General features: G+C 46.0%; 1 protein-coding gene across 1 annotated transcript in view; it reads left to right on the top strand.

Annotated features, from left to right (window-relative positions):
- The window catches only part of E2F6 (E2F transcription factor 6), a 439,338-nt gene that overhangs the window by 275,086 nt on the left and 143,965 nt on the right, over positions 1–20,287 (top strand). The window contains exons 4-6 of the mRNA XM_069605960.1: positions 7,870–8,031; positions 8,463–8,577; positions 19,181–19,625. Coding sequence (XP_069462061.1) covers positions 7,870–8,031; positions 8,463–8,577; positions 19,181–19,625 — 722 coding nt within the window. The remainder of the gene's footprint in view (positions 1–7,869; positions 8,032–8,462; positions 8,578–19,180; positions 19,626–20,287) is intronic.

The following is a 20,287-nucleotide window of genomic DNA, read 5'->3' on the forward strand; positions in this document are numbered from 1 at the left end:
TTAGTCTTGTCTGTTTACGGTGCCCAAACCCAACCAGGCTGGCCTGTGCACCATTCTAGATCTTTCCCAGTTAAACCTTTCTCTTCCCCAAGAGAAATTCAAGATGATTACGCCCTGCCAAATAAAGTCCTCTCTTCAGAAGGGCGACTGGCTCAACATTGTGGACCTTTAGGATGCGTATATGCATATCCTGATTAGGAGCCCGCATCGGAAATATCTGCGGTTCTCCCTGGGAGAGGAGCACTTCCAATTTCGAGTGCTCCCTGCGTGTCTTCTTGAAAATGTCGGTCATCGCGGCTTTTCTAAGGCTACAGGGTATTCATGTGTATCCATATTTGGACAATTGCCTTCTGCGCAGTCCTTGTCCAGTGAAGGCCTTGAGCAATCTTCAGTCTCTCCTTCAGCTCCTGTTTGGCTTTGGGCTGTCAGTGAACTGGCAGAAATCCTCATGACGATCTCTCAGGACCTGATATTTCTTGGTTTCCGTCGGAACACTATCGACTGCAGGATGTACCTGAATGTGGACAGGATGGTCGGAAGTTTTCATCCCATCGGAGAGCATGTCAGCCTGGTGGTTCCAGAGGCTTCTAGGCCTCATGGACTTGTGTGTGCTTGCTTTTCCCCTTGCTCGTCTCAAGATGCGACTCGCGCAGATAGCTCTTTGGAGCTTGTGGTTTCAGGCAGTGAACTCGGACACCAAAATGATTCCGGTCCCACCCTGCATGATGACCGCTCCTATGGTAGTCATCTTCCAGCAATCTGTTGGTGGGTGCTCCTTTTCAGGAGCCCTCCCCTCAAACGACCATTACGACAGACTCCTCCCTTATCGGGTGGGGCGTGACGATGGATCATCTTCAAGTTTTCGACCTGTTGACACAGGACAGACAATTTCACATACATTTTCTGAAGCTTCTGGTGATTTACCTAGCGCTCAAAGCTTTCAAGCCAGGGATTGTGAACAAAGTGGTGCGCATCCGCACAGACAATGCAGTATCCATGTTCTACATCAACAAGCAGGGGCGTGCCAGGTGACCTCCCCTTGTAGATCTAGCCATTCAGATTTGGGAATGGGCCATTCAGCAGAGTGTTTGGCTGCTGGCAGTGGCCATTCCGGGCCAGCTGAATGTCTCTCTCAGCCGATGAGCGGTGGTCAGCTACGAGTGGGAGCTTAACACGGAGATCCACTCCAACCTTTTTCACCATTGGGGCACTCCAGAAGTGGACCTCTCTGCGATGTCGTCAAACAGGAAACTTTCTCTTTATGCTTCCAGGAATAGGATCAGAGCTTCTTCCCTGGGGGATGCTCTCGAGATTCCGTGGCACAACACGAGGGCCTACGCCTTCCCGCCTCTTCCTCTGATTCACTGGGCGCTATGCAAGTTCAGGAACACGACAAATTGCACTCTTCTGCTCATAGACCTGTGGTGGCCAGCCAGATTCTGGTTTTCTAAGCTTCAGTATCTGTCAGTCTGCTCACCGATCAGGCTTCCACTGATTCCTGACCTGCTTCACCAGAGCGATCAGCTGTCCACAATCAGCTTGGCGTATTATCCAGGCGGCTAGAAAACCTTAGAGGTCTCAGTATAGGAGCCAAATGGCTCTGTTTCTGTCGCTGGTGTTTAGCTAAGCAGTTGGACCCCAGAGAGGCTACCATCAAAACAGTCCTGTCATTAGTTTCTCATCTGGCATCTTCAGGCATACATGTCTTGTCTTGTAGGACTTCTTTGTCGGCTATCACCGCTTACCTGTCCAGACTCCTGTTCCTTTTCATTGACAAACCCTGTTATTAAAAGACACTTTGCAGTTTTATTACATCTTTATCCACCGGTGCGCAACCCGCATCCAAAGTGGGAATTGAATGTGGTCCTCACTGCCTTATGCCATAAACCTTTTGAGCCTATGGCTACGGTGGGCTTGAAGTTCCTTTCGTGGAAAATTGCCTTTCTAACTGTATTTCGGAGGCGTATACCGTTCAGGGCCTTCAACCTCCAAAGGGAATTCATGCACATCTTGTGCGGGGCCAGGCGGCTGCTGTTGCTTTCCAGAAATATGTCCCTGGGAAACCATTTCCAGAGCAGCTATGTGGGCTTCCCCATCAGCTTTATGTAAGCATTACTGCTTAGACCGGAGCTCCAGAGCCGATGCTCAGTTCGGGCAGGCGGTTCTTAAAAGCCTCTTTCAGTAAAGGAGTTCCATCCACCTGTTTTCCTGTGAGGAGTGCTTGGTAATCTGCCAAAAGTATGGAGGAAAGGGGACTGGGCGTAGGAGCATAACAAAGTTACTCACCATAGTGACTACCTTACTCCTAGTCCATAGTCCCCTTTCCTCAATATGCCCGTCCACTGTCCGCTCTAATATGTATCCTCTATTATTGCTTAAATGGTCTCAGACCTGATGATAGAAAAGGACTGAAGGGCGATGCACGGAGCTAAAAAAGAGCAGGGTTACGGCCGCGTGCGGTACCCTGTGTAAAAAGAAAACACACTTTTCAATTTGATTTTTTACTAAAGTGCTCAGGTCCGGTCCCACAGGACGGAATGTCCCAAAAGTATGAAGGAAAGGGGACTATGGACTAGGAGTAAGGTAGTCACTATGGTGAGTACCTTTGTTCATTTTAAATGTCTGGGACAAAACATAAAATATACCTGAACAACTGTAAAAATAAATTCCAGGGGTGTCTCCCTAAGGAGCGACTTCTTGAGTAGAGCATGGTGGCGGCTCTGTTATGGGTGTTTTATGATGGCATTGACGCATGTATGGTTGCAACGCAGAACAAAAAACAAAATGCCAGTAATGGTTTGTAACAAGAACCTCCCTTTTTTAAGAGAGTTGTTACTGCTGTGTCGACTTAAGTTCTCAATGGACACATTTTTAGATGGTTTCTATGAATTCACACAGACAAAAATAAAGGCTCGGAGTACAGCTTTCTAGGAGTAGCATAGATACATCATACATGGATTTATTACTGATCATCTCCTTTTGAGCAAAATGTAATGTTTTGGTAAACCAAGTTGAAACTTCCGACACAGCACCCGGAGGAGCAGGAGCTCCACTTCACTGCCAGAGCAGTGGCTTCTGGCCTGCTGATGGACTCTACTCTTTTAGGTAAGCCAGTGGGTTACCCTTCTACAAAAGCATAATCAGCTGCTTTAGCTACCTTGCTGTGCGGATCGATTGCGCATTTGCTTCCCTGCATGCCACAAAGTGCGTCAAGCCTCCATATCTGAAATCTTTTTAAAATCCAACTCGCTAACTTCCAATGTGCACACGACGTCCATTGTGCACCACGAGATTGGGGCCAGCCTAAGATGGCCGCTCCGAAATGCTGATATTGCCGCATCTCATCGTTGCCTGCTGACCGACCCTGGATTGGCTGTGGTCTAACACATTAGCACCAATCCGTGCCCGGCAGGCGTAAGCCGGCCCACCTCCTCAATGCTCTTGCCTGTCCCCAGCCTGTGCAGAGTTTCCAGAGTCCAAGGCCGGAAACTCTGCCCGTTCCTCCCGCCATGCTGCCTAAACTTGTCGCTTTCACGTCTTTATGCCCTTTCAAACTCCTGGTAAGCGCTTCTACCGCATTTTCAACCCACTTGCGATCAAGACCGTTTCGTCAGGAACCACACTCTTGTGCCTCGATCTGCTCTGTCCAGTTTGATCTGGTGAGTTTGGCACCATACCCCTCAGCGCGCACAAACGTGCCTGGCGATTGAGACAATAACATATCATCTGCTACCATTACGTACTGTTATGCTTTTTTATGCTGGCTATTTCTCATGATTACGCCTGCAAACGCGAACTGCACAGGACTACTGTCTCACTCATTACATCGGGACACGCTGTAGTCGGATCCTTGATTCTCACTCGCCTGCATAACAAGACACGGCTGTATGCTTTGCACGATTTGCTCTTCACGTTCCCATGTGTTCCAGTACACTGCACTTTGCATGTGCCTCTCAACTATAAATCGCCTCTTATTTGTCATCTATGCACCATATGCCCCCTAAGCCCTCCCTCATCCACGCTGCTCACCAGCGCTGTGCCTAGCATTGTTTACTTGACTACTGTCTGCCCTACTCATCTTGTAATTGCCTATTATGCACACTAACAGACCCGTGCCTTGTAGTCATTACTTAGCAGCGTCCTGTTTGTTTACCTTCATGTTTGGTTACACACTGCATGTTTCTGTGCCTTGTGTTAGTTGCATTTAGCCTATTGTGTGCCCTACATTTGCTAGCGGCATTTAGCCTATGCGTGACCTGCCTTTTGATAGTTGCATCTAGACTGTGTGCCCTGCAATTTGAGTCGCATTTAGCCTATTGTGTGCACTGCCCATACTTTGCAGGCCCACCCTGAACCTGCCTATCCAGCCACTAGAACTTGCCCTCTGCCGATAATAGGTGAGGAAGAGTCTCCTCCATCAGCTCACATAGATGACCTGTTATCACTCTCCAAACGCATAGCCAATACCAAAACATATCCCATTTTAGGGAACGATAGGACGCCGCGCCTAAGAGCACATACTAAAACTCTCTGCCACAGCTCTACTCACGCTACCTTGCCCTCCAGACCACCCAAACCTGTGGACTACGTGAAGAAAAAAAATAAAAAGTCAGCGCCATCTATAGCAATAAATATAAACAGAAATTCTAATACTCCCAATCATGCTCCCATAAAGGACCCCAAACTTCCCATCAGCCTCAAAAATGCCCTCCTAAATGCCCGATCCCTAGGAGCCCATGCTATTGATATACATGACCTAATCATCGAACAAAATCTGGACTTACCAGTAATCACAGAAACCTAGTTACACCAAGCTTCTGGACCACTGCTAGCACTGGCTATCCCACCAGACTACACCATTCTTAGAACTGACGGAACCATCTCCACAGGAGGAGGTGTCGCCATCTTAGCGAAAAATACCATCCAAATCAGATCAAGCTCTATTGAAACTATCGCAGGATATGAACTACTACTCGCCAAACTTGCCATGAATGCAAATACTACAATCAATATTGTAGTAATCTACAGAACACCGAGTACTAATGGCCACCCAGAAACAGACATCCCACTATTACTTGGCCCATCTTAAAACCTAACACTAAATGCATAATCATTGGGGACTTGAATCTTGGATTCAATGATGACCAAGACCTTAAGCAGCAGCCTTTCACATTGCACTCAAAGACATGAACTTCAGCCAACTCGTTAATGCGCCCATCCACATCAAGGGCAGAATTCTTGATTGGATCCTCACCCTCAACACAAAACTCACCTTAGGCCCAATTACTCCACTTAGCTGGACAGACCACTTCTGCATAGAATTCACTCTCATGAGTGATGACCCCTGCCCCCCTAAGGGCAAAATAATGGACACCATTGAAAGCAGAAATCCCAGGAAGCTCACTATAGAGAACGTTGACCCCACCCAGATCAAAACACCATCTTCAATAACAATCCCACTGCCATTGCTGAGTATTACCACAAATGCATCTCCATTGCTATCGATGTAGTAGCTCCTATCACAACTAAAATGTGACGTGTCAATAGAAAAACCAACTCCTGGTTTAACGAAGAACTAGTCGCCCTAAGAAGGAAGAAACGTTCTCTTGAACACACCCACAGTAAACTCCTCACCCCTGATTCAGCCAAAGCTTTCAAGGATGCCTACAAAACAGCCATCTCCCATAAAGCTAATTCCTACAACGCCCGCATTAGCAATGCAGCATCTGACTCTAAAGAACTTTTCTCCATCCTTAGAGAACTAGAAAACCCCCTACCAGCCGAAACGCCCACCAACGCCAGCAAAGAATGGTGTACCACCATACAAGATGCACTTGCCTCCATAATTGCTGTGCTCCAGAACAAAATAACCGCCAAAAGATTACTACTAGCAGATAAAAATTCCTCCACCCCCGCCACCAGCCATAACCCCAATCCATTATTCCATTTCACACCTGTCACCCAAGAACTTGTACTCAACACTATCTCCAAACTAAAAGCCTCTAACTGCAAAGGAGACTAAGTCCCTGTCAAACTAGTCAAAGCATGTGCCTCCACCTTGACTCCCACCATTACCAAATTTGTCAACGCCTCCTTCAACTCCAACACAGTTCCAACTTGCATCAAAGAAGCCTGGGTTACCCCGCTTCTAAAACAACCAAATCTAGACCCCACCATTCCGACTAATTATCGCCCCATAACCACGGTCCCTTTCTTACTCAAAATCATTGACAAACTAGCTTATAATCAAATCCAAACTCTACTGGAATCGCATCAGCTCCGCGGTACTAGACAATTACGCTTCAGGCCGAACCATAGTACAGAAACAGCACTTTTGGAACTTAAAATCCAGATGGATGCCATTAGAGATACAAGGAAACTCTGTATACTCCTGCTGTTGGACCTCTTTGCAGCATTTGATCTGGTGGACCATGATCAACTATGCACCTCACTCGCTCGGGATTTCAACTTTTATAGCGAAGCCGCTGCATGGGTGAAATCCTTCGTAACCGATCGCACATCCAGCGTGTCCATAGGCAACGAAGCGGCCAACCCATCCCAGTCCCCATAGAAGTGCCCCAAGGATCATGTCTCCCCCACTCTGTACAATGCGTACACCAAACTCCTTTTCTCAGTATTAGATGACATGGGTGTCTACACCAATTTTGCGGATGACACCCAGATCCTCATACCACTCACAGGTAACTATTACCAGGACACCGCAACCATCAACAAATTTACGTCCTCCAAAACTGCATGGCGCTAAATAGTCTGTCTCAATGATAAGACAGAAATCCTCATCGTAGGATCCCCAGCTAAAATAGCGGCTCTACACCCAGATTACTCCGCTATTAGTATCAATGGCACCTGTATTCCAGTGCTGAAGCAAGTGGGAACATTAGGAGTCTACCTCAACGCCAGTCTTACTATGACTAAACATATGAACGCGCCTACACTTCCAAACTTATTGCGCTATGCCAATAATTTCTGACACCAGCAAACTGCCTTACCTTGGCCAGGGCCTTAGTAATATCGAAACTGGATTACTGCAACGTATTACTACTAGGCACATCCAATACCAACCTCTCCAAACTGCAACTTCTGCAAAAAAAGTCCTAAGAGCAGCCTTACGAATAAAAAATCAGACCACATCTCCAAAACTAGGAAGGACGCGCACTGGCTTCCCATCAAAGCAAGAATTATCTTTAAAACACTTTGCATTGCACATAAATGTCTGACCAAAAAAGGCCCAATTTACCTTAACAATACTCTTTACCCAAAAGAATACATCAGATCACTAAGATCCAATGACAACTTCCTATTGGCACCCCCTCGCTACAAAACCACTAGAGCCGGGGGCAGCAGCTTCCCTATTCTAGCCCCTAAACACTGGAACACCCTCCCCATTAACATCAAAAAAATCTTCCTTCCCTCGCTACAAGAAGCTGCTAAAAACCTGGTTATTCAACCAATATTGGCACAAAGGGACATTCCGCTGTCAAAGTGTAACATGCCAGTGAAATCTGTAAACTGTAAATATTTTATCTTGTTGTACTAGCTCGCTACCTCTGTTGTAATTTATACTCTGTAACAATGTATGACCAATCTCTAAGCTGTCTTGTAACCAAGCCGTGCTACCTGAGGGTCTGGGCGTGTAACAAATAAAATAAATAAAATAACCTCTCGCTAGACTGTGGACTGTGCAAAGCATGCTATTCTAAATCACATAGAAACAAACTAATGGTAAAGTTAAGTAATGTTTCCTGTCCTTTGTGGTGCAGTAGCTCGTTCCTCATTTCTTTTGCATTTAATACAGTGGTATTGTTTGTAACAATTAATGTTTCGAATTTGTGGCCTATTCTATTTCAGAGGGTCTGACCTGAGCTTCATTGGTGTGAAGGCACCGGAAAATCCAAAGGTTATACAGAAGGATTTGACAGATCTAGCTGCGATGGAGGAGGCTCTCGACGAATTAATCAAGGATTGTGCTCAACAATTATTTCAATTGACGGATGAGAAGGAAAATGCACAATATCCTTTTCTCTTTATTTATGCTGTTGGCTCCACTTAAACCTAATTATTCCTCTATGGGGCTCCAAACGACCCACACACCCTCTCCTCACATCCACCTCCGCAACACCCTTACTTGTAACCCCTATGTAGAGCTCAGTTGCTTCCAGTTAGCTTTGAGCTGTATCCATCCTAATTTACAAATTCTTCCAGCCCAGGGCTAAATTATTTTTACTTTTACTGATGTTAAACTTTATTTTTGAGAGCTGCTTTTGTCATATTTATAAATGCAGACAATGATTAGGCTTTTAAGCATGTATTGTGGAGAAAATATTGTATTTTCCACCTGTAAGAGTAGCAATATGGCATTGCCTCTACTAAGCATGTAACCGCAATCCTAAATGTAGCAATCCTAAATGTTTTTGGTATGAATTTATCCTTAATGGCCAAACGTTAGCCTATGTAACCTACCAGGATATCCATGCCATTCAAGCCTTCAATGAGCAGGTAGTCATTGCTGTCAAAGCTCCAGAAGAAACCAAACTGGAGGTCCCTGCCCCCAAAGAGGTAACATTTGTTTTCTATTCTTTTCATTTTGAAGGAGTTTGACATTTTGATAAGATCCTGTTATCACCACTCATCGATGTTCCATCCAGTTAATCACAGTTCACACCCTGGCCCTTAAAAGACCTCATTTTGACTTCAACGTTACTTCAGGTTCTCATGATCGTCCAGCCCTCACTGCTCATAGTTGTTTACACTTTATCCATTCTATTAGGAGCAGAGATCCGGTAGCACCAGCTTCCTTTATTAGGATGGCTATTCAAGTAGAATCTAGTATCACAGAGCCTCTTGACATTTTTCCCCATACCTTAGTGCATCCATGTCCTAAACAAGGTCCTTTCCATAAGTGTTTCAGTGTGTGAAGATAATCCCTTTGTTATTATCCATTGTGGTTGTCATCATCCATTGTGGTCTGAAAACATCAAGGAACTACTTGTGAGGCACGCTGCTTTGACAGTGTCCGAATGTCCCACTGAACATAGGCAACACTTGACACTTCAAACTGAGTGGTTCTGTAAAGCTCATTCTGGTTCCTGATTAGTCCAGAATGGCATAACCCTACGTGCTAAGGCCCAGAACCTGTTTCACAGTGCAACCTCTTCTTGGCACTTGCGTGTCATACGCATGTATGAGCACAGTACACATTTCTAGCAGCTGAACTCTGCATCAGTGGGTGCTTTCATTTTTGTTTATTGTAGGAAAAGGTTTAATTCAGAACATTGTCTAGACCTGCATCCCCAATGACCTCCTCCAGCCCTCCAATGCCTCTTCCCATTACATCATTCGGCATAGCATCCACTCCAAGGGTATTTACCAAGGTACTGGAATTGGTGGCAGCACACCTGCACAGGGAGGCAATCCCAGTGTACCCCTACCTGGACTGGCTGATTACAGGGGGGTCTCCCCTAATTTGCAGTAAAAATACTCCAAGAACAATACATCTTTTCTTCCAATTGGGCTTCTCTATAAACGAGAAAAAAGCAGGCCTAATACCAAACAAGACCAAACCGTTCCTAGGAGCGGTCATAAACACGGAAGGGCTAATCCAGTGCACTACCACTGTTTGTTGCCTTTATTTATTATTTATCTTTCTCCTCTGCTTCGCACTTTCCACTTATCCCCCCTGTCCATGCACTTTTGCCCCTCCCCCCTCTCCCATGCACTTGCGCGTTCTCAATGTCACTGGGCCTAGTAAGATCGCTTTTTTGTTCTCCCCTGTTCCCCTCCCTTGCCTTGTCGCGCTCTGAAACACTTGTGTACGAGCGCGATAGAAATAAAATATAAATATCAATATCAATCTTTCCATCAAAGGAAAGAGTACAAAACATTTTACTGCAAATATCTCAATATCAAGCCGGTCACCATTTAAGCATACGCAAGGCTGTCTTTGCTATGCATGATGGTATCTTGCATTTATCTGGTCCCACACGCACGTTTACTCATGCGCCCCAGGCAGGAGTGGTTGGCGAAACAGTGGTCTCCGGCAAGTGGTCATTGCGACGATCTAGTGGTCTTTTCGCCAACACTAGTAAGACCTTCGCTGGTGGACGAAGGAGAATCTGTTGAAGGGGAAAACCTTCCACAATCCGGCGGTGAAAGCGGTGGTAACAGAAGCGTCACTCTCCGGGTGGGAGGCACATCCGCTTCATTTCACAGCACATGGTCTGTGGACTCGCATCACAGCACAGAACCACATCAACCTGCTGGAACGTCTAGCGGTATTCAAAGCGCTTCAGGCATTCAAAGAACAGCGGACAAATCAGTCACTACAGATGCTAACCGACAGCACCACTGCTATATTCTACATCAACAAGCGGGGGGGGGGGGGCACACATTCTCTAGCACAGATAATATGGAAATGGGCACCAGATGGGGATGTTCCTGTGTTCCCAACATGTTCCAGGGGAACTCAATACACTAGCAGACTCGCTAAGCAGAGATCCCCTACAAGAGGAACACGAGTGGCAACTAGACACACATGCTGTAGACTATATCCTCTCACTATGGGGTTACCCCACGCTGGACTTGTTCGCTACAAGAGAAAACTAGCAATCCAGTATAGTATTAATGGCACGCCCTGTCGACATCCTTTTTCGAGTTAATACTCTGCAGCTTCCACTAGATGTCGGCCTATGTATAGCATGTGCATCTAAGCAGATACAAGCATCAGAAATACGATTACGGTGAGTAATGTATCATATATATTTCTGATGTTTGTGAATCTGCTTAGATCACATGCTGTGCATAAGCCGACATGTAGTGGAAGCTGCGGAGTATAACATTTGTTTTTGAAACTCAAAGGGACATGGAATAGGGCGTGCCAGTAATACTATCCCTAGTGACGTCCCCTGTACCCATGATCCCTCATGCGTGTAGGTCCCTCAGATTGTTTTTTCCGCCATACTATTCGGACGCATGTGTGCGGCGTAAAGCCTTTACTTTCAATTAAGTTAGATTTCTTCCTATCCTTTGTCCATCGAATGCCGAAGAACGACGCCAGTGAAGATCGGAGAGACTTCCGTCAGACTGCCGCGACGGACCCTTAGCCTTGAAGGCCACGCCGGGCCTTGGCCTTGGGAGAGTGGGGACAGGTCATATAGGTTATATTCCCCTTTCCCTAAATTTTATTTGCCCCTCTGCCATACTTTGACCATATGGAGAGTACTCTATTTAAATTCTGCCCCAAATGTAACAAAGTTCCCTTGGGTAGATAAACATTTAACTTGTAATCTGTGTCTCCCTCGAGACCATATCGAGGCATCTTGTCGGGCCTGTAGGCTCTTTGAGCCTAAAACCCTAAAGGACCTCTCCACGAAGCGCTGGGCCCACTACGCCAGGCAGCTCGAAGCCATGGACGTATAGGGCGCTTTCAGCGATGGCAGCAATGCTGCCGAATCGGACGGCGAGGGCGACGGGGCAGCTTCGGCTGCCCAGGCACAGGCCCCCAACCCCGTAGGATAGTCCGGCAGCCATGTTGTGGGGACCACACCCGGCGGCAAGAGCGCAACACGTACACCCACCACCAAACACATAAGCCCCGGCCGGGACTTGACACGTGTGTTGAGTGATCGGCAACGGTCGACACCTAGGGAGCGGTCCTCTAGACAGAGTAATGAAGAGGATGACCTTTATGGCCAACTTTTATTAAAAAGGTCCACATTATTTTCAAAGTTATATGAACACCTCTCACACCTGTCTCCTCAACCTACCTACGATGAGGTCTCGCATCGAGACTGCCTTTCAGGGCTTAGTCATGGACCATCCTGTAAATGATTCTCCAGTCGATAAGCAACCCCTCCTTAATGAGGTGTTGGCCAAGGCTGCTGAACACTTCCAAATCGATACTCGGGAAGTTCAAGAGGACAAGGCTTTTGCAGAGCAAATCCTGGGGACAAGAAGGCAGTAACTCAGTCCATCCCGCTACTAAAATCAATTCAGCGCAGGATTCAGCCATCTCTACAAACCCCTAACCTCACACGTGCAGTAAATCCCAGTGTCGAGAAGTTATTTTGTGCCACTCCCTCTGACCCTTTATATATTAGGGGACAACTAAAACCAGATTCCCTAGTTGTCACCACCACGAGGAAGAAAGCGGTCACCCCACTTGCTTCCTCAGAGGCTCCCCCAGATAAAGAAAGCAAGAGGATTCATGGCCTATGTAGGAAAGTCGCCTCCTCTGTGGCTTATCAAGCCAGGATAGCCAACAGTGCCACCCTCTTGGTGAGTTATAATTGCCACAAGTGTGAGATAGTTTCTGCTTTACTCTCCTCTGCACCAGGACTTTTAAAGACCCAGTTAGCACAAGTGGCAGCCGAGGGGAGGGCAGCGTTTGGCTGCCTCCTTAAGACTAACTACGATGCGGCTGATAATGCCGATAGAATAATCGCTGAGGGTACGATCATTAAAAGGCATGCATGGCTGTGACTATCATGATTTAAGCCTAAAACACAGGCAACACTGATGGACATGCCAGTCAAGCCTAACGTATAATTCGGCAAAGCTGGCAAAGATGCCCTCAAAACGGCGAAAGAGGAGTATGACACTTTAAAATCCCTTGGTCAACTCACTAAGAAACCCTCTGGACAGAGGGGAAGCAGTAATTTTCGCCGCTTTCAAAATTGCCAGAATCGTAGCTCATTGTGGGGGAATAACCATCGGTCTTCCCAGGGCTACCTGAGAGGGCAGCGCTGGGTTGTGGGCGGGAAAGGGGTAGCCCCGCTAGAGGTGGTACACCACCTTCGAAACAGTGACGTTGCGCTTCAGCCCCCTCCCATGCTTCCCCAGTAGGGGGGCGCATTGTCAACTTCACCTACACATGGGAGGGGATCCCTTCGGACAGATGGGTGTGGTCCACAGTATCCGGAGGGTAATGCATCGAATTACTCAAGCGCCCACTCGACCATCCTCCGCTGCAAAAAGTACACACAAGAACACCAGCGGATCCTCCTCGAGGAGATTTCCACTCTGCTGTTAAAGGACCCATAGAGGTCGTCCCGACCAACTAGGTAAACGGGGGGTATTTGTTCAACCTACTTCCTTGTGCCAAAGAAAGATCTCACAATGCGCCCAGTATTAGATTTGCGCCCTGCAAACAAGTGTCAAGCCACACAAATTCTGCATGATTACGCTACAAGAGGTAATCCCCCTACTAAAAAGGGATTACATGGCAAAACTGGATATGAAAGATGCCCATTTTCATATTTCAATGTTCCCAGCGCACAGAAGATTCTTGCGTTTCAAGATAGCGAACCAGCACTACCAATTCAAGGTGCTGCCCTTTGGAATAGCCTCGGCTCCAAGGGTATTCACCAAGGTACTGGCGGTGGTTGCAGCACACCTGCGCAGGGAGGCAATCCCAGTGTACCCTTACCTGGACGACTGGCTCATTACAGGGGAGTCCCCCTAATTTGCAGACAAAACATCCAAAGAACCAACAACCTCCTCTTTCAATTGGGCTTCTCCATCAACGAGAAAGTAGTCTAGTGCCAAGCACCTCACAACAGTCCTAGGAGCTGTTCCCTAAATACTCAAGAGGGGTTGGCCTTTCTGTCGGAGGAAAGAATTAAAATGTGTTGCTGCAAATTCCTCCATCATGCCAGTCGCCAAATAATGGTGTGCAAAGCAATGCGTTTGCTAGGCATGATGGCGTCTTGCATTTACCTGGTTCCCGATGCGCACCTGCGCATGCGACCCATGCAGGAGTGGTTGGCGAAACAGTGGTCTCGGGCAATTGGTCAGTGGGACGATCTAGTGGTTTTCGCCAACACTAGGACAGAATCTTCGCTGGTGGAAGAGAGAAAATCTAACGAAAGGGAAACACTTCTACGACCCAGAGGTTCAGGCCGTCGTCACAACAGATTCCTCCTTAACAGGGTGGGGAGCTCACTACCTTCACCGCACAGCTCAGGATCTCTCGCCTCGCAGGGTTGCTCAGAACCACATCAATCTCTGCTGGGACCTCTGGCAGTATTAAGAGCGCTTCGGGCATTCAAACCCCTCTTATCGAACCAGTCAGTGCAGGTCCTTACAGACAGCACAACTGCAATGTTTTACATAAACAGGGGGCACTCTTTCTCAAATCTGTCTATGCTTGCCCAATGTTAGGGAGAATTCTCTTATACGGCTAAGTTCCGAAGCCTAGTGAGTCCCCCAGATTTTTTTTTTCCTCCTGCTAAGAGTGAGACTCTTTTACTCCCACTCTTAGACATGATTTGAGGTATGTCTTTGACTTATGTGCTTATGGGCTGTGGGGTTTCTTTTGGGGTTTCTTTTTACTCCATAGGGTATCATCTGTTTTTCTGTATGTGTGGTACACAGCACCCTCAGTGCAGTACCACAGGGGTGTCACAGTGACCCCCAAACATACAAACATAGACTCCATACCCTGTGACTGGGTCTCCCAGGGTATGTAATGTCACGATTGACTTTACTAGTCCTACATTTTGAACAGAACCAGTACAAACCATCATATTGTGGAAGTACTGGAAGGGGTTAATTATAATTATCTGTTTTCAAGGGGGCACAGTCCAGTCCCCCCTTGTCGAGTTTCTGGCTGGTGGCAGTGGTTACCACGCGAAATATCTCACCGGAATATTCTCTATGGGATTTTCCCATTGATTTTAAACACCACTTTTTGGTGCAATTTTAAAGATAATACCTGTTTATTTATTTAATATTAAATCACTGGTTGGGTCTTTTTGCCAGAACTCTATTCTAAAATGGTCCGTCTCTGTAACTCTGACCAAGGTCGAGCCCTTTGCTCCAAAATTTTGGTGGGCTTCTCCACAGAAGCCCTCCAAATGGTGCCACTCTGTCTGGTTTCCACAGGAAGGGTGGAGGGGGGAATTGGCACCCTGGACTGCATTGCCTTAGCAACCCAAGTCGCACTCTACTCTGATTGACCCAGTGGTGATTGACAGCTAGGCTGATGAATGGGGGTTTTTCTGCATAAAAGCTAGGCCTTTGGGACTGGAACTTCAGAAGTCGCCACAGGACCTAAGAATCCGAAGAGGGAAGAAGCTGAGCCACCTGCAACCGACGACACCACGGGTGAAGCCCTCCTGCAACAAACTCGCCACTTTTCCAACGACAAGAGAAGATCTTCTGCTGGAGAGTCTTCTCCTTTTGAGTTGGTAGGACCAACTAGTTTGCCCTTTTTTCGCTTCCAAAGACGTCACTTGGTCGAATCGCCCGTGCCAAGCACTCCGGCGGTTGGATAGCCAGGCTCACCACTTTTAACCGTGAATAAAAGGACCGCACCTTTTAATCGGGAACTCTGTTGCTGGTTTCATCCCTGTGCAGTGCAACGACTCCACGTTTCCTCCTCGACAAGATCGTCTCTTCCCCTGGTCGGAACCTCGAACTTCAACCACTGCCAGGAACAACTGCCCCGCTATAGCTTCCTTTCTCTTTAAGGTGCTGTGCCCTGCCTGGCCTCCCTTTTTACAGATTGCTAAAGGTGACCCTTAAATCCTTGGCTTCTAAACTGGGTTGGCTCCAGACCTTCTAACTATATCTTTTGAATCACCCCAACCTCTTTTGAACACTCTGCAAAGACTTTCAGTGCACTTTAACTGGAGCAAAGCGAAATGTGCCCAGGATCACACGGTTTAAAGTGAGCCTGGCCTATGAACTTTGGCTCTACAGTATAACCTGCCTTTCTCCCCTTGCTCTGAACTCTTAAGTGTTGGGAACTGTTTTATTTTATGCTCTGCCTTTTCTCTCCCTTTTTAACCTAAACTATTGGAGTGCCATCTAGGTTAAGCGCTCACTTCTGTCTTAACAAATAGTTGTGCTTGAACCCTGACTTGTCTGATAGTTAACAAGGGAGGTGTGTATACTTGCCTGACTATGTCTTAAATTACTTTTCATTGAGAGTGCTAGTGTATTACCTAAAGTGTGTTTTAAATAAATAAACACTGAGCAGAGCTTTGTATAAAAGGTATATAATTGTTTGCTCTGTGTTTTGGCCCTATTGTGTATACTCTGCATACTGCCCTACTCTTCTTGAGAGAAGTCTGACTAGTCAGCCACAGCTACCAGGTAAATCTGGGTGGTGCAGACTGCTACCAATTGGGTTTACTGCTTACTTCTGTAGTCTTAATCCTTTTGCAGTGTTCCCCAAGGGAACTGCACAGGATTCTGCCTAACACCCAACAAATCTGGAAATGGGCACTCAAAGAGATTTACCTGTCATCCCAACATGTTCCGGGGGAACTCAACTCACTAGCAGAGATCCCATTCCAGAGGAGCACGAATGGCGACTACACAAAGATGTCGTAGAACACCTCTTATCTCAGTGGGGTTTCCCCACAATAGACCTATTCGCCACAAGCAAACACAGTACCCAGACTTCGCGACAGGTGTCCCCAGCCAGGCTCCTAGGGGAACGCCCTATGGATGAACTGGTCAGGGATATTTGCCTACACTTTTCCACCAAACCCTCTCATGAGGAAGGTGGTGAACAAGATCCACAAGGAACCAATGACGCTCATCCTAGTTGCTCCTATGTGGGCGAGACGGCTATGGTATCCACACCTGTGCAAACTGGCGGTGTTCCGCCCCATCAAACTCCCGTACCGGTACAACCTACTTTCCCAGCACGAGGGACTAACAGTGCACCTGCAGCCCCACTCGAACTTGGCAGCCTGGCTCCTGAAGTCAGAGTTCGGCCACCTCAAACTTCCACAAAGATGCATGAATATCTTAAAAGAAGCTAGAAAGACCAACAGTAGGCACTGTTACTTTAACAAATGGAAGCGCTTTATCTAGTGCCAGTCTAAAGGTATTAATCCCTTAGAATGTACTCCATCTCATCACATTTTAATCTATATGCTCAATTTGTTAGACTTGGGGTTAGTATTCAACTCCCTAAAAGTCCATCTGGCGACTTTGTGAGCTTACACCACTTCACAGAGCAAACTCTTGTGGTGGAAAATACCCGTTATCAAGGCATTCATGGAAGGGGTAAAAAGACTTCACCCCCCAATTTCAAACCCGCCATCAGGTTGGGAATCTCAATGTGGTCCTTGCTAAGCTCATGTGTCCCCCCTTTGAGCTTATGCACAAGTCTAGTCTTAAAAACCCGACTTGTAAGACTGCCTTCTTAATGGCTGTTACTTCCATAAGAAGAGTGAGTGAACTTCAAGCTTTATCTGTGCAAGATCATTTCTTTACAGTACATAAGGATAAGCTGGTTTTATGTACTCGCCCTAGTTTCTCACCTAAATTAATTTCCAAGTTTCATGTAAACCAGTCTATCGAGCTTCCGGCTTTCTTCCAAGAACCCAAGAGCTCAGTTGAGATAAACCTCCACACACTAGATGTGAGGAGAGCAGTCCTCTTCTACGTAGACAAGACCAGACCGCTAAGGAAAGTTCAATTGTTTGTCTCCATAGCATGAGGCAGAGAGGACAACCGCATTTCTGAAATTGCTATCTCCAGGTGGATAGTCAGTTGTATCCAACTGTGCTATTCCCTGTCAGATAAAACTCTGCCTTTTACTCCCAGGGCTCGCTCTACAAGAGGCACAGGAGCCACTCTGGCGTTCCTCGCAAATATCCCGCTGGACAGTATTTGCAAGGCAGCTACATGGAGCTCAGTACACACCTTGACTCGGCACTACTGCATTTACTCATTCCAAGACAAACCGGTTCTAAGACATTTGTTCGCTCATGACCCTTCTCACATCCCACCTCCTTAATGCTCGCTAATCTATGCACAACATGTGATCTAAGCAGATCAACCGCAGATTACTCACCGTAATCATATTTTTTATGCTTGTATCTCCTTAGATTCACATGCACCCGCCCTTCCTCCCCTCTGAGAGAAGGCGCATGGATGCTTGTGAGCTTGTCCATCATATCTGCTTGGATACTTCTGTACTCGAGCTACTCCTCCTGCTACTTCATGTCAGAAAAATACAATCCGAGGGATCTACATGCGTGAGGGATCATGGGTACAGGGGACGCCACACTACGGATAGTATTACTGGCACGCCCTATTCGACGTCCCCTTTCAAGTTTTGTAAACAACTGTAATACTCTGCAGCTTCCACTAGATGTCGGCCTATGCACAGCATGTGAATCTAAGAAGATGCACGCATCATAAATACGATTACTGTGAGTAATGTATACCATAGATTTCATAATCTCCCTTCCACCAGATGACTAATAACTAGTTTTACTGCTTGCTTTTTTCATAGCACAATTGCATACTTGCTGAGTTTACAAATCTGTATTATAGCCATAAACCCGAAAAAGTTTAAGAATCACTCCATCTTTTTCAGTCTACTTTTTCTGAGAGCTCTAAACCAGCTGGGTTAAGTGTAAAGGCCTGCATTCTTGACAGCTTTTATTTTCATTTTGTGTTATGAATACAACTTCAAAATAAAATGCATCTGTTTCAGAAATAGATTACATTAAACCCATACATGATATCATTAAAGGTCTGTCTCACTCAATCCTAGCTCTGTCTCACCCCAACCCTAGGATAAGCCACCCACAGCAAGTTACATTTCCCAGTAACCCAAAGCTCTTTTTTGTGTTATTGTTCTGTATATATAGGTCTGTTTAAGAAGTGTATACGTGGGGAGTAATTATTTTCAAACAGTATAATAGTTTACGAATGGCGACCATATTGGGTAACTGGTGTTCTAAAGAAGATGCTGCCACATTGTGTACACCTGGGATAATCACTTATATACCTCTGTATTAGAAAGATCTTGTCTGCCAAAATTGGGAGCCCTTAGAATATAGGCTAAATGCCAATTTATGTGCCAACATACTGAGCTCCTGTGTGCACACTGCCATTTTAGGCCTTGCTTGTGGTCACCCAAGACAAAGGAAAGGCCAAAAGAAGAATGGCTTGCTGCAGCTGGGGGTGGAGTGCTCAGTGCTTTCACTGGGCTTGCTTTGCTCGTGCATAATGTTGGTGGGTTGGCTCCCCATCGCCCCCTGTTGATGAGCCACCCTGGGGATGGGGAAGCCAAACTTTCCTGGTACTGTCTGGGATGCCCTGCCTTCAACACAGATATACCATCTAAAATTGACAAACATGTATGTGTATGTTTCAGCAGATTTAATTTAAGACATTTTGAATTTTACAGAATTGCATAGAGGTCCATATTAAGAGCTCAAAAGGACCCATTGATGTTTATTTGTGTAATTTGGCACAAGATAACCCAGACACTAATGCATTTGAAGATCTGGACACTTCACTGAAGAAGGAGCATGGCATCACTGACAGTAAAACGTTGGAAGATTCGGGGACACCACTGAAGATGAGAATAACAAAATCTGAAAGTAAAACAGTAGTATTAACTGAAGAATTGGATGCCAAGTCAAACGTAGAAACAATTTCTTTGGAAAGTAACGATACTGAAGACCGGAACAATTCAATGGAAACAGAGAACAGGCAATCTGAAACGACAAAGACTTTTGAAGATGCTGAATCATTAATAAGTGAAAAACGTGACTCTCCTAGTAAAACTTGTGAAGATTTGCAAACATCATTGAATTTGGAGCTTGACACAGACGTGCCTATGAGTGAAGGTAAATAAAGTTATTTTTATGCAAGTGCGTCAGATGCACAGTGATAAATATGATGTATGTTTCAAGAAGTCCTTATTGAAGTATAATTCCCACTCACTTTTACTAAGAAAAACCTAATGCATGATCCTGCAAATTGATAAAACCGCTCCAAAGTAAATACCATCTTATGCAATGAAACAGATAACCAATACATTCTTTTCTTTTCTCTGCCACTTCATAATAATTTGCTGATGAGGGAAAGGGTATGGGCTGTTTGTTTTTGTTAATTTGTATTGCACGCCAGACCCAGAGGTATCAGGGCGCAGTGTTACACGAAGACGCTCAGCTTAGGTTACACATGACAAATACTGGTTACACACGGCATATATACAAATCAAAGGTAAAGAAGAAACAGTCACGTATTGTCACGTAGGAGGAATAAGACGTACAAAGGAAGAGTGCTATACAAGCATCTTAATAACAAAACTCAGATATCTATTTACAATGCGAGAAGGTGGGTGACAAGGGCCTTAGTGGTCATTGGCTTTAAGCTTTAAGTTGATACAGATGTGTCTAAAATTAATGTATGCTTGATCTGCTCGAAGGGGTGGAGGCAGGGAGTTCCAGAGTTGGGCAGCTTTAACGGGAAAGCTGCTGCCTCCGACCTTAGCTTAAATCTTGGG

Source organism: Ambystoma mexicanum, chromosome 4p, assembly GCF_040938575.1.
Source record: "Ambystoma mexicanum isolate Mex_15411 chromosome 4p, UKY_AmexF1_1, whole genome shotgun sequence".
Classification (NCBI taxonomy): Eukaryota; Metazoa; Chordata; class Amphibia; order Caudata; family Ambystomatidae; genus Ambystoma; species Ambystoma mexicanum.